The sequence below is a fragment of the Carcharodon carcharias genome, chromosome 7, assembly GCF_017639515.1.
Source record: "Carcharodon carcharias isolate sCarCar2 chromosome 7, sCarCar2.pri, whole genome shotgun sequence".
NCBI lineage: Eukaryota > Metazoa > Chordata > Chondrichthyes > Lamniformes > Lamnidae > Carcharodon > Carcharodon carcharias.
In genome coordinates, this window is record NC_054473.1 from 48,538 (window position 1) to 62,806 (window position 14,269).

The 14,269-nt window shown below is 44.8% G+C and overlaps 1 protein-coding gene across 5 annotated transcripts in view; it reads left to right on the plus strand.

Moving 5' to 3' along the window:
- The window catches only part of LOC121279898 (protein kinase C delta type-like), a 59,407-nt gene that overhangs the window by 41,279 nt on the left and 3,859 nt on the right, over nt 1-14,269 (plus strand). For all 5 annotated transcript variants that reach the window (XM_041191431.1, XM_041191433.1, XM_041191430.1 and 2 more), the window contains exons 10-14: nt 564-675; nt 8,943-9,088; nt 10,368-10,541; nt 11,467-11,558; nt 11,935-11,997. In XM_041191431.1, the coding sequence (XP_041047365.1) occupies nt 564-675; nt 8,943-9,088; nt 10,368-10,541; nt 11,467-11,558; nt 11,935-11,997 (587 nt within the window). The remainder of the gene's footprint in view (nt 1-563; nt 676-8,942; nt 9,089-10,367; nt 10,542-11,466; nt 11,559-11,934; nt 11,998-14,269) is intronic.

Consider the following 14,269-nt stretch of genomic DNA (forward strand, 5'->3'; position numbering starts at 1 on the left):
TCAATCGCCTTTTGGAAGTCTACATACACCACATCAACAACATAACCCTCTTTATTACCTTGTCAAAAAACTCAAGCAAGTTAGTTAAACATGATTTGCCCTTAACAAATCTATGCTGGCTTTCCTTAATTAACATACATTTGTCCATGTGACTATTAATCCTGTCCCAAATTATTGTTTCTAGAAGTTTCCCCACCACCAAAGTTAAACTGACTGGCCTGTAGTTGCTGGCCTGTCCTTACACCCTTTTTTGAACAAGGATGTAACATTTGCAATTCTCCAGCCCTCTGGCACCACCCCTGAGTCTGAGGCAGACTGAAACATTATGGCCAGTGCCTCCTAAATTTTCTCTCTCACTTCCCAAAAATATTCTCCTCCTCTCCTCTCTGGCTCTTCTGCCAATTACCTGAACCTCCTGCCACTGGAAACAGTTTCTCCTTATTTACTCTAGTAAACCCCACTATTAAATCTCTCTTTCACAATCAGCTTCTCTAGGTGCTTCACTGTTTTAGTTGAGAATAATGCTGTTCAGAGTTTTAAAATGATATTTGTGTTTCTCTCAGAAATCATCTACTCGGAGGTCCGATAGCAGTCTGCCTGAAAATTCAAACGTAGGAATTTATCAGCCTTACAACAACACTAGTGGATCTGGAATTCAAAACTTGGACAGTACAGGTACCTGCGCAGATACCTTCTCCTCTGATGAAAACTTGAGAGTCAGTTGGGAGCTGGTAATGTGATTTTGTGTTGCCTACAGGCAGATTTTGTTGGCAAAAATGAAAAAAGTTAACTGTGCTGACTCCTGCTGGTGCTCCGAAGAACTGCAGCAGCTATGTGTCCACTCGGTATCATGTAAAAGTCCAATGTTATGATAGGACTGTTACTCAGTAGACAAGGTAGGGTTGGATTCACCCTCAGACAGTGGTCAGGGGTAGAGTCGGTAGTTTTGGACTTCCTAATATCAGATAAGCAGTTTGACAACATTGTGGCAGTGGCAGGGTCAAGAGAGGTGGTGGGAAGGCTGAGGTGAAAGCTGACCCCATGTGTGTAGATGTCCCCACGGGCATCATGAGGAGGAAGAGAAGAGATCTTTAGATGACTCTGGAGATGGAGCTGAGAAGGGACACTCTGAGGATGATTGGAAAGGGGAGAGGACTGGAGGAAGATGGCATGGTCTTCAACCATGTTAAAGGCAAGATGTGGTCACAGCCCCAGAACCTTGGAGCTGATTAATTGGTTTGGGAAGGTAAAACCTGAGATGGGCATGGATTTGGGAGGTGAGAACAGGCACATGAAGTTGGAGATGATAGTAGGCAAGGGCTAAGGGAGCAAGGGTGTTTTTTTTGAGGAGGGGGGTGATTTACATAGAAATCACAATGCAGAAACAGGCCATTCAGCCCAACCAACGGATGTTACTGTTTGACCTCCACAAGATATCGGGAGCAGGGCAGGATTTTCTTTTATTATTATTTCTTGGGATGTGGGTGATACTGGCAAGGCCAGCATTTGTTGTCCATCCCTAATTGCCCTTGAACTGAGTGGCTTGCTGAGCCATTTCGGAGGGCAGGGCAGTTAAGAGCCTACCACATTGCTGTGGATCTGGAGTCACTTGTTCACAGATTTCTTCACCTAACCAGATGGGTTTTTAAGACAATCGATGATAGTTTCATGGTCACCATTGCTGAGACTAGCTTCCAATTCCAGATTTTTTATTCATTGATTAAATTTATGAATTGAATTTAAATTCCACCAGCTCCTCTGCTGAGACCAGACCTCTCGATCTCTAGTCCAGTGACATTATCACTATACCAGCATCTCCCCTGTTAGTGGTTTATGAGAATGGGGTCAAGGGAGGGGAAGTTGGTTCGCATGGATGAGACAAATAAATTGGGGGAGAAAGGGCTCCATATCAGAAGATGAAATTGTTAGTTAGGAACATGCCTGTCCACATGAGAGTACGGAGAAGCTCATGTGTGCACCTCCGCATGCACATGTAGTGTAGTGGTATTGTCACTGGACTGCTAATCCAGAGACCCAGCTTAATGCTCTGGGGACCTGGGTTTAAATCCCACCACAGCAGATGGTGGAATTTGAATTCAATAAATATCTGGAATTAAAAGTCTGATGATGACCATGAAACCATTGTCGATTGTTGTAAAAACCTACCTGGTTCACTAATGTCCTTTAGGGGAGGAAATCTGCTACCATTACCTGATCTGGCCTACATGTGACTCCAGACCCAGTTGACTCTTAAAAATGCCTTCTGAACAAGGGCAATTAGGGATGGGCAATAAACGCTAGCCAGCGATGCCCACATCCCACAAGCAAATAAAAAGAAAATTCTTGACATGTGCTTACCTGCTCAGTGAATAGTGCTTCCTGGGCTCAACACACAGGAACTGAGGTAGATCTTTGACTTTGCATTAAATCTGAACAGCTGCAGCCTCCTTCTACTTCTGCTTTAGTTGTGTCAGTATCACAGATTGGTATTCTGACAATATTTGCCCCTACCCCATAAACTGAGGCCCTATCTGCCCTCTCAGGTGGACATAAAAGATCCCATTGCATTATTTCAGAGAAGGCCAGAGAAGTTCTCCCCTAAGTCCTGACCAATATTTATCCCTCAACCTGCAAACCTAACCTGGTCATCATTATCATGTTGCTGTTTGTTGTGTGCAAATTAGGTGCCACATTTCCTACATTAAAACAGTGACTACATTTCAAAAATACTTCATTGTGAAGTGTTTTGGGACATTCTGAGGTAGTGAAAGGTGCAATAGAAATGCAGATTTTTCTTCCAGTGTGCCTGGTTGTGTCTATTTCCAGTGTTGCCAATCTTGGGCAGCTAATGGGTGAATGTTTGCAGAATGCAAATCCAACTCGCCGCCTCTGCAGCCAGAAGAGCAGTTTAAAAAGGCTCAGAGAGCGGGAGAGAGACTTCATAATGAGCTCAAAAAGGAGAGGAGGAGATGATTGAGTGACAGGTGAGTAAACAATTTATATAAAGTTTAAGATATGTCAGTGCAGCTCGGCCATGTGGAATGTGCATCCTGCAGGATGTGGGAAGTCGTGCAGGCGCAAAGTGCCCTCGATGACTACATCTGCAGGACGTGTCACCAGCTGCAGAAACTTGAGCTCCGGGTTGTGGAACTGGAGCAGCAGCTGGATTTACTGTGGTGCACCTGCAAGGCTGAGGATTGTAGCGATGGGACTTTGAGAGGTGGTCACACCGCATCCGAGTACCACATAGGCAGAGAGGGAATGGATGACCAGCAGAATATCTAAAGGAAACAGGTAGCTAGTGCAGGAATTCCCTGAGGCTATCTCGCTCTCTAACCGCTTTTTTCCATTTTGGATACTAATGAGTGAGATGGTTCCTCAGATGACTGTAGCAAGAGCCAAGTCTGTGGCATCACGGGTGGCTCAGCTGCACAGGAAGGGAGGAGGAAGTGTGGAAGTGCTATAGTAGTAGGGGATTCTACAGTTTGGGGAGCAGACAGGCCATATATGCAGCTATAGATGTGACTCCAGGATGGTGTGTTGTCTGCCTGGTGCCAGGGGCAAGGATGTCACAGAGTAGCTGCAGGACATTGTTTTGGGGGAGCATGAACCAATAACATAGGAAAAGGCGTGAGACCCTGAAAACAGATTTTAGGGAGTTAGGAAGGAAATTAAAAAGCAGGACCTCAGGAGCAGTAATCTCAGGGTTACTCCCAGTGCCATGTGCTAGTGAGTATAAGAATAGGAAGATTGAGCAGTTCAACACGTGACTGGAGAAATGGAGGAGGGAAGGTTTTAGATTTCTGTGGCACTGGGATCGGTTCTGGGGCAAGAAGGCCTGGGACTAGTGTCCATGTGAGGAGTTTGCTAGTGCTGTTGGGGAGGTTTAAACTTGACTGGCAGGGGGATGGGAACCTGGGGTAAATTCAGTGTGCAGAGGAGAAAAACTGGCAGGGGTAAGTAGTAAAGTGTTAACTGATGATGAGGATGTATCAGAGAGTAGTATCAAGGTAAATAGAATACTTGGAGAGTTTGATAGAACTAGAGTAGACTATAGTTAGTTATTAGATGGGGCCAGAGTAAGGGGGAAAGTTAAAAAACCTAAATCAGGAGTAATGTGCATGTGTGTGAATGCACAGTGTGGGGTTAATAAGATTGGTGAACTGCAGGCACAGGTTGACAAATGGAGTTATTTTTTTTTTTTGCTATAATAGAGACCTGGCTCAAAGAAGGGCAGTACTGGGTGTTAAATATTCCTGGGTACTAGGTGTTTAGGAGAGACGGGAAAGGAAGAAAAGCAGCTAGAGTGACAATGTTGATTAAGGGTGATATTACAGTTCTGGAGAGAGAGGATGTTCCAGAGAGGTCAAGGACAGACTCTCTCTAGCTATAGGTAAGGAATGAAGAAGGTGCAATAACGTTGATTGGTGTAGTATATAGACCACCAACTAGCAGAAGGGATGTAGAGAAACAAATTTGCAAAGAAATTACAGAGAGATGTAAGAATTATAGAACAATTATAATGGGGGACTCACCTCTGCCCCCTGACTCTCTTGAACTTTGGGGATGTTAATTGTGTCTTCCACCGTGAAGAATTTGCCCTGCAATTTGAGAGGAAAAAGCTGGAATCAGATGTAACGGTATTACAGTTGAATAAAGGCAACTACAGAGGCATGAGGGAGGAGCTGGCCAGAATTGACTGGGAGATGAGCCTAGCAGGAAAGACAGTGGAACAGCAATGGCAGGAGTTTCTGGGAGTAATTTGGGAGACTCAGCAAAAATTCATCTCTAGGAAGAAGAAGCATACTAAAGGGAGGACGAGGCAACCATGGCTGACAAGGGAAGTCAGGGACAGCATAAAAAGCACGCAATGCGGCAAAGAGCAGTGGGAAAGCAGGGAATTGGGAAGCCTACAAAGACCAACAGAGGACAACTAAAAAAGAAATAATGAGGGAGAAGATTAAATATGAGGGTAAACTAGCCAGTAATATAAAAGAAGATTGCAAGAGTTTTTTTAGATATACAAAGGGTAAGAGAGAGGCAAAAGTGGACATTGGGCCACTGGAAAATGACGCTGGAGAAGTAGTAGTGGGGAACAAAGAAATGGCGGAGGAACTGAATAGGTACTTTGCGTCAGTCTTCACGGTGGAAGACACGAGTAACATCCCCAAAGTTCAAGAGAGTCGGGGGGCAGAGGTGAGTATGGAGGCCATTTCCAAGGAGAAGGTGCTAGGAAAACTGAAAGGTCTGAAAGTGGATAAATTACCTGGACCAGATGGATTACACCCCAGAGTTCTGAAGGAGATAGCTGAAGAGATAGTGGAGACATTAGTGGTGATCTTTCAGGAATCACTCAAATCAGGGAGGGTCCCAGAGGACTGGAAAATTGCTAATGTAACCCCCCTGTTTAAGAAGGGAGTGAGGCAAAAGACAGGAAATTACAGGCCGATTAGCCTGACCTCGGTCGTTGGTAAGATTTTAGAGTTCATTATTAAGGATGAGATTTCAGAATACTTGGAAGTGCATGGTAAAATCCGTCAAAGTCAGCATGGTTTCATCAAGGGGAGGTCATGCCTGACAAAGCTGTTAGAATTCTTTGAGGAGGTAACAAGTAGGTTAGACAAAGGAGAGCCAATGGATGTTATCTACTTGGACTTCCAGAAGGCCTTTGACAAGGTGCCACACAGGAGGCTGCTCAGTAAGATAAGAGCCCATGGTGTTAGAGGCAAGGTACTAGCATGGATAGAAGATTGGCTGTCTGGCAGGAGGCAGAGAGTGGGGATAAGGGGGCCCTTTTCAGGATGGCGGCCGGTGACTAGTGGAGTTCCACAGGGGTCAGTGTTGGGACCACAACTTTTCACTTTATATATTAATGATCTAGATGAAGGAACTGAGGGCATCCTGGCTAAGTTTGCAGATGATACAAAGATAGGTGGAGGGACAGGTAGTATTGAGGAGGCGGGGAGGCTGCAGAAGGATTTGGACAGGTTAGGAGAATGGGCAAAGAAGTGACAGATGGAATACAATGTGGGGAAGTGTGCGGTCATGCACTTTGGTAGAAAGAATAGAGGCATAGACTATTTTCTAAATGGGGAGAGAATTCAGAAGTCTGGAGTGCAAAGGGACTTGGGAGTGCTAGTCCAGGATTCTCTTAAGGCTAACTTGCAGGTAGTTAGGAAGGCAAATGGAATGTTGGCATTTATTTCGAGAGGACTAGAATATAAAAGCAGGTATGTGCTGCTGAGGCTTTATAAGGCTCTGGTCAGACCACATTCAGAATATTGTGAGCAATTTTGGGCCCCGTATCTCAGGAAGGATGTTCTGGCCCTGGAGAGGGTCCAGAGGAGGTTCACGAGAACGATCCCAGGAATGAAAGGCTTAACATATGAGGAACGTTTGAGGACTCTGGGTCTATACTCGATGGAGTTTAGAAAGATGAGGGGGGATCTGATTGAAACTTACAGAATACTGAAAGGCCTGGATAGAGTGGACGTGGGGTATATGTTTCCATTAGTAGGAGAGACTAGGACCCGAGGGCACAGCCTCAGAGTAAAGGGAAGATCTTTTAGAACAGAGATGAGGAGAAACTTCTTTAGCCAGAGAGTGGTGAATCTATGGAATTCATTGCCACAGAAGGCTGTGGAGGCCAGGTCATTGAGTGTATTTAAGATCGTGGTAGATAGGTTCTTGATTGGTAAGGGGATCAAAGGTTACGGGGAGAAGGCGGGAGAATGGGGTTGAGAAACTTATCAGCCATGATTGAATGGCGGAGCAGACTCGATGGGCCGAATGGCCTAATTTCTGCTCCTATGTCTTATGATCTTATGGTCTTGTATGTGGAGGCAGGAGAAGTAGCGGAGATGTTAAGTGAGTACTTTGCACCTGTCTTTGCAAAGGAGGAGGATGGTGCCCAGGCTGAAGTGAGAGAGGAGGTAACTGGTGCATTTGAGGAATTTACAATTGAGGAGGAGAAGGTGTCAGAAAGGCTATCTACTTAAAATTGATAAGGTACCAGCACCGGATGAGATGCATCTAAGGATATTGAGGGAAGTGAGAGTGGAAATTTCAAAGGCACTGGTGATAACTTTCCAGTCTTCCTTAGACACGGGTGGTCCCAGAGAATTGCGAATGTTACACCCTTGTTCAAAAAGGGGTGCAAGGATAAAGCCAGCAACTACAGACCAGCCAGTTCAACTTCAGTGGTAGGGAAACTTCTGGAAACAATGGCTCGGGACGAAATTAATAGTCACTTACAGACAAGTGCAGGATAATTAAGGAAAGCCAGCATGGATTCATTATGGGAAAATCATGTTTAATTAACTTGGTGGGGTTTTTTGAGGAGGTAACAGAGAAGATGGATAAGGACACTGCTGTTGATGTGTATATGGATTTTCAAAAGGCATCTGATACAGTGCCATACAATAGACTTGTGAGCAAAATTCAAGTTCATGGAATAAAAGGGAAAGTAGGCACTTGGATAAGGCATTGACTGATTGACAGGAAACAGAGTCATGATAAATGGTTGTTTTTCAGATTGGAGGAAGGTTTGTAGTGGAGTTCCCCAGGGGTCAGTGTTGGGACTCTTGTTCTTCTTGATATATATTAATGACCTAGACTGTGGTGTTCAGGACATGATTTCAAAATTTGTGGACGATACGATGATTGGAAATGTTGTTAACTGTGATGAGGATAGTCTTGAACTTCAAAAGGACATAGACATGTTGATGGATTGGGCAGACAAATTGCAGATGAAATACAATGCTGAGAGGTGATTTATTTTAGCAGGAAGAATGTGGAGAGACAGTATAAAATAAAGGGAGAATCTCTAAATGAGATGCAGGAACAGAGGGACCTCAGTGTATACATACATAAGTTATTGAAGATGGCAGGGGATGTTGAGAGAGTTAATAAAGTAAATGGTATCTTAGGTTTTATTAACAGGGGCATTGAGTACAAGAGTAAGGAGGCCATGTTAAACTTGTATATGACAGTAGTTAGGCCTCATGTGGAGTACTGCGTCTAGTTCTGGGCACCATATTTGAGGAAAGGTGTGAAGGCATTGGAGAGAGTACAGAGGAGGTTCACAGAATGATTCCCAGGATGAAGAACTGCAGCTATGAGGATAGATTGGAGATTGTTTTCCTTGGAGAAAAGAAGGCTGAGTGGAGACTTGATAGAGATATTCAAGATCCTGAGGGGTATGAACAGGGTAATAGTAAGAAACTGTTCCCACTCAAGAGAACATCAAGAACTAGAGGGCACGGATTCAAAATAATGGGCAAACGGAGTAGAAATGATGTGAGGAAAACTTTTTCACCCAGAGAGTAGTTGGAGTCTGGAACGCGCTCCCTGAGAGGGTGGTGGAGGCAGGTTCAATCGAGGTATTCAAAAGAGAATTTGATTGCTACCTGAAAAGAGAGAATGTGCAAGGTTACGGGGATAAGGCAGGAGAGTGGGAGTAGGTAGAATGCTCTTTCAGAGAGCCAATGCAGACTCTATGGGCCAAATGGCTGCCTCCTGCAATGTAAAGATTCTGTGATTTTGAAATAATTGTTTAAATATTATTGCCTGGAGGCTATGTTGGGCCGTGCTGGGGTCATGTCGACTCACCTCTGCCCCATAGAGGGGTTTGGAATTTCTGACACTTTGCTGTGATCTCATTTCCTTCCCCACTGGCACTGCCACTAACTGTAACTGTTAAAGGGAAAAATGGACAAATTTTAGCTGCAAGGTGTTCCTGGTTTTTCTCCCCTCCTGTTAATATCACTGTTCCTGATGAACACCAGCAGGATTTCTGCCTAGTTTGGCTGGGCTCAAAGATGCCATTTACGAATCAGCTACTGATATTCCCGTGCGATTGACAATGTGCTTAATGTGTAACTGTCCAGTTTGCAGCGTTCTGCCAGACTGGTGTTCACAGCCTGACCTTTGCCTGTTTTCAGACAGTAACCAATATGGCAAGTTGTGGGAGGATGGCTCACCGAAACCACCCCAGCGAGGACCCAGCCTACGCCCTGATTCAATGAGGAAACTGACCATTGAGAACTTTACTCTTCATAAAGTGCTGGGCAAAGGAAGCTTTGGAAAAGTGAGATTGGCTCTAGGATCTTTAATACGGGTTTTATCTCTTTGTTGTGAGACAAAGCTGTTTCTCTCCAGCCCAGGCCAGGGACTGAACCCCTCCTTGTTCATGTGCCTTCCCCCAGTGAGGGTAAATCTTACTCTCAATTCTCTCCTTTCCCTCCTGGTTGTGGTTTGAGTTCCAGCTGCTTAGTCCTATCCCTGGAGAAGCCAATTGGTGACATTGCGAAGAGCATCACGGATGAACCTACAGTCTGCCTACAGCATCTTCTACTTTGTGCCTTGGGAGCAGCAACAGATACCCAGAGGCTGAGCTAAAAGAGCACACACTTGTGATGAGCCTCAACCTTCCAGACTGCTGGTTCCAGTACCACAGCATGTGGTGCAGGTACAGAAGGAGTCCATCACTACCTGCCCTCTCTTTGGGAAGCTGCACCTCCAATTGCAGTCCCTTAGAATTGTCCAATTCTCTCAAATTTCCTTCAAATATTTTTCCACTTCTCAAAATGTCTGGGTTTGTGTTTCCTGCAGCATTTCAATAAGTTTATGTCTTTGAGTTGCCGATTTAACCAACCAGTGGAAATTAGTTTTTCACCTTTACCTCCTAGAATACCTCTATAATTTTTTTTGTTCTAATGAAAATCACCAGGTTTTTCTGCTATGACTGTCGCTGGGAATATCCAAGTGAATCTCTCCCTCCTGAGCATTCGCTTTATATTTCTGTGAACTTTCTATATTGCCTCCACTGTAATTAGCCTCTTTATCTATCTATGAGTATGTTCACTATTTCTGCTGCTATTGATTTAACCCCACCCTCCTCCTGTTCACTAAACCTCAAATTTTTCTCAAAGCAGCTCTGAGCAATTCCGTGCTTTGAATTGGGGATTTTAATGAAATAGAGCACCTCAAACATCAAACAATAAAACATCAAAGCAAATGGTGATCAAAATTGAAACATGAGCTCGTAACGAAAGCTCAAAGGAAACTCTTTGATTACAGATTTCTCCACCGTTACATTAACAGATTACTGTACTCATAGTTTGCAGTGTTTGTTTACTGAATTCACAATTTACTGTTTGTTTCCTGTACTCATAGTTTGCCATGTGTTTGTTCACTGTATTCACTGCAGTTTACTATGCATTTGGGAATTACTGTATTCACTACGGTTCAATGTTTGCTGATGACTGTACTCACCATGGTTTACCATGTGTTTGGTGATTTCTTTACTCACCGTGGGTTAGTGCATGTGTATTTGCCGATTTACCAGGTTCTTATTTTGGTTGCAGGTGCTACTCGCAGAGTTGAAGGGAAAGGGCGAGTTCTTTGCTGTGAAAGCGCTGAAGAAGGATGTGGTTTTAATGGATGATGATGTGGAATGTACGATGGTGGAGAAACGGGTTCTGGCCCTGGCCTGGGATAATCCATTCCTCACCCACCTCTACTCAACCTTTCAAACCAAGGTATCAAATCACCACAAACCAAGAGAAATCCTTAATGGGGAAACCTGGAACCAGGCATGGTGAGGAGAGGAAATGAGGCAAGATTGTTGTCATTGGTCACTGTGTCAGAAGAACATTATAGGGAAAAGGTTAATGTTGACAGCTCTTGTGTGGAGGCTTGTGGAGCTGATTGGCTGCCTCCTGTGCTGATATTTGGTAGTTGTACAGTAAACCAGGTAACTTGGGGAAAATGTTCAAAGGTGATTTACATCCAATGAACAGATCTAGCCACATATTACAATCCACACTGGAACAGGCCAATTGAGGCCATCTCTGTCAGTGTTAGAACCCAATACCTGAGATCCCTCTCTCTGCATCTAGCCCAAATGGGCTGAATGGCTTCTCCTGGATTTGCAATAGATGCTGGTGTTGGGGGAAATATTGACTGAGTGGGGGTCTCAGTGGAGGGTGTTTTTCATTTTTTCTTGGTATCTGGGCGTCACTGACAAGATTTGTTGCCCATCCCTAACAGAGTGGCTTGCTAGGCCATTTCAGAAGCAACCCCATTGCTGTGGTTCTGGAGTCACGTGTAGGCCAGACCAGGTAAGGACGGCAGATTTCCTTCCCTAAAGGGCATTATGAACCAGATGGATTTTTACAACAATCAATGCTAGTTGTCATGGTCCCTATTACTGAGACGAGCTTTATAGTCCAAATTTATTAATTGAATTTAAATTCCACCAACTGTTGTATGGGATTTGAACCCATGTTTCCAGAGCATTAGCCTGGGCTTCTGGATAACTATTCCAGTGACATTATCACTATGCTACCATCTGAACAGGTTTATTCTGTTTGCTGGGTTGACAGTGGATTGCAGACAGTGAAACAGTGAAATTACACCCAGTGTATTGGGGATCTGAAAGTTGTGTTTTGTTTTCATGGGCAGGAGCATCTGTTCTTTGTTATGGAATATTTGAATGGTGGCGACCTGATGTTCCACATTCAGGAAAAAGGACGTTTCGATCTGTACCGAGCGACGTAAGTCAATCCTCTCCCTACAGGAGGTTCACTGGCACCAAGCGAAGCCAGAGCACCTTGACCTCCCTCCTCCTCCTCACCACAACTCTACCCCCGCCTTTGTCTGGCCCCCCTCTTCATCCTTCCCCAACGCATTCTCCGGCGGGGTGGCGCTCCCGGTGCGCGGGTCCTTGTAGCAGTCTGGATTTTGTGCTCACATCTTTGGGTTGGGGTTTGACCTCACAATAGTTTTACTCAAAGGTGAGAGAATGAGAACTGAGCCAGGCTTGATCATTACTGAGTTGAGTCTGCAGGTGAGTGGCCCTGCAGAACCTGTTGTCTAAATGATTCAATGGAATTGGCTGTATAACAGAATGGTTTGTTTCTTATCCTACAGATTTTATGGAGCAGAAATAATCTGTGGATTGCAGTTTCTGCACTCAAAGGGGATTATTTACCGGTGAGTGCTGGGATTATTCAGTGAGTTCCAGGACACCCTATACTTCGTCACTTAGCTTTGGAAAGAGTTGGTGAGACTTCTTCCTGGTTTAGTGGGAATAGGGCCGAGTGTGTTTGAAGTGGGTCTCGTGCACAAGTTAAACTTGGAGGGGGCATAAAGGAAGATAGGAGAAAAATGCGAGTTCAGGGCTAGGGCAGGGGGATCTTTAGAAGAAGTTGGGCCAAGTGGGCTAATGAAAGGGACGTACCCGCAGATGCAGCTGATTGGATTGTCTCGATCTTAGTGACAAAGAAATTCATGTGCTCCTTGCACTTATTGTTGGAGGTAAAGGTAAAGAAGACTGGAGAGAGGGGTTTAAAGAGGCAGTTTACAGTAGAAGCAGGGGGTGTTTATCTTTGCATTTCAGAGTGATCCTGGAATAGTAAGCACTGTTAATGACGAGCGGGATCTGCTGCGGTTTGTGGACCAGCCAGACCTGGCAGTGGATGGCTACACCAGTTGTCTGCCAGGTACTTTCAAGTGTGTCCCCTTTGGACTTAAGATAATGGAGCTGAGGGTCGTACCGGAGGTGATTTGTGTTTTGGGAGGATAAGAGGGAGTGAACTGAGGAGGGCGAACATGATGAGTTGAAATGAGGCTGATATCATCAAGGGTGAGGAGTTGTTTAATACACAGACAGAGAGGAAAGCAGTGGAATTATATGAGAAAATTAACATCGTACTTGGGTGGTTGTAGGGAGCGAGAGTTTTAAATGAGAGGTGAGAGGGTTGCATCAAGTGGAGTGCCACAGTGCTCCGTGCTGGGGCCTCAGCTATTTACAATTTATATCAATGATTTGGATGAAGGGACTGAATATATAGTTGCAAAATTTGCTGATGACACAAAGATAGGTAGGAAAGTAAGTTGTGAAGAGGACATAAGGAGTGCAGCTCTCACAACACTCAAGAAGCTCAACAGCATCCAGGACAAAGCAGCCTGCTTGATCATCCCATCCATCACCTTAAACCATTCCTTCCACCACTGACGGACAGTAGCAGCAATGTACCACCTACAAGGTTCACTGTAGAAACTCACCAAAGCTCCTTTGACAGCTCCTTCTTAACTCAAGACCCCTACCTTGAAGGGAAAGGGCAGCAAATGCATGGGAATACTCCCAGCTGGAAGTGCTCCTCCAAGTCACTCATCATCCTGACTTGGAAATATATTGCCGTTCCTTCACTGTCACTGGGTCAAAATCCTGGAACTCCCTCCCTAACAGCACTGTGGGTGTACCTACACCACATGGACTGCAGCGATTCAAGAAGACAGCTCACCACCACCTTCTCAAGGGCAACCAGGGATGGACAATAAATGCTGGCCCAGCCAGTGACACTCTCATCCCATGAATGAAGAAAAAAGTTCTCTTGCAGCCCCACAGCCCTCTTGGGACCTCTACACTCTTCTTATTCTGGCCTCTTGAACACCCCTGATTTTAAATTCTCAACAGTTGGCAGCCATGCCTTTTAGTTGCCTGGGCAAAAACTCTGGAACTCACTCACTAAACTGCTCTGTGTCTATCTCCACCTCCTCTTAAGATGCTGCTTAAGATCTTCCCCTGACCAAGCTTTTGGTCATGTATCCTCTTATGCGACGCAGTGCCAAAGTTTGTTTTAGAATGCTCCTGAGATGTGCCTTTGTTTCATTATGTTAAAGGTGCTATATAAATACATAAGAACCAAAGAAATTGGAGCAGGAGTTGACTACATGGCTCCTCAAGCCTCCTCATGGCTGATTTTTCTGGCTCCAATAGGCTTTCCTGCCCGATCTCCATATCCCTTCATTCCCTGAAAGATCAAAAACCTGTCTTATCTCAGCCTTCCATACATTCAGCTTTGGAACCCATACCCTCTGGGATAGAGAATTTCAAAGATTCACAGCCCAGTTGGTGAAGAAATTTCTCCTCATCTCAGCCCTAAATCATCGGCCCCTTATCCTAGATTCCCCAGTCAGGAGAAACAGCCTTAGCATCTACTCTGTCAAACCCCTTCAGAATCTTGTTTGTTTCAATGAGATCACCTCTCAATCTTTTAAACTTCAGAGAGTAGAGGGTCCATTTACTCAGCCTCTCATCATAGGCCAAACCTCTTATCCCAGTGATCAATCTAGTGAACCTTCGCTGAACTGATGGCAGTGCAAGTCTATCATTTCTTAAGTATGGGGACCAAAACTGCTCATAGTACTCTATGAGGTCTCACCAAAACCCTGTACAATTGTAGCCTTCCTGATTGCCTGC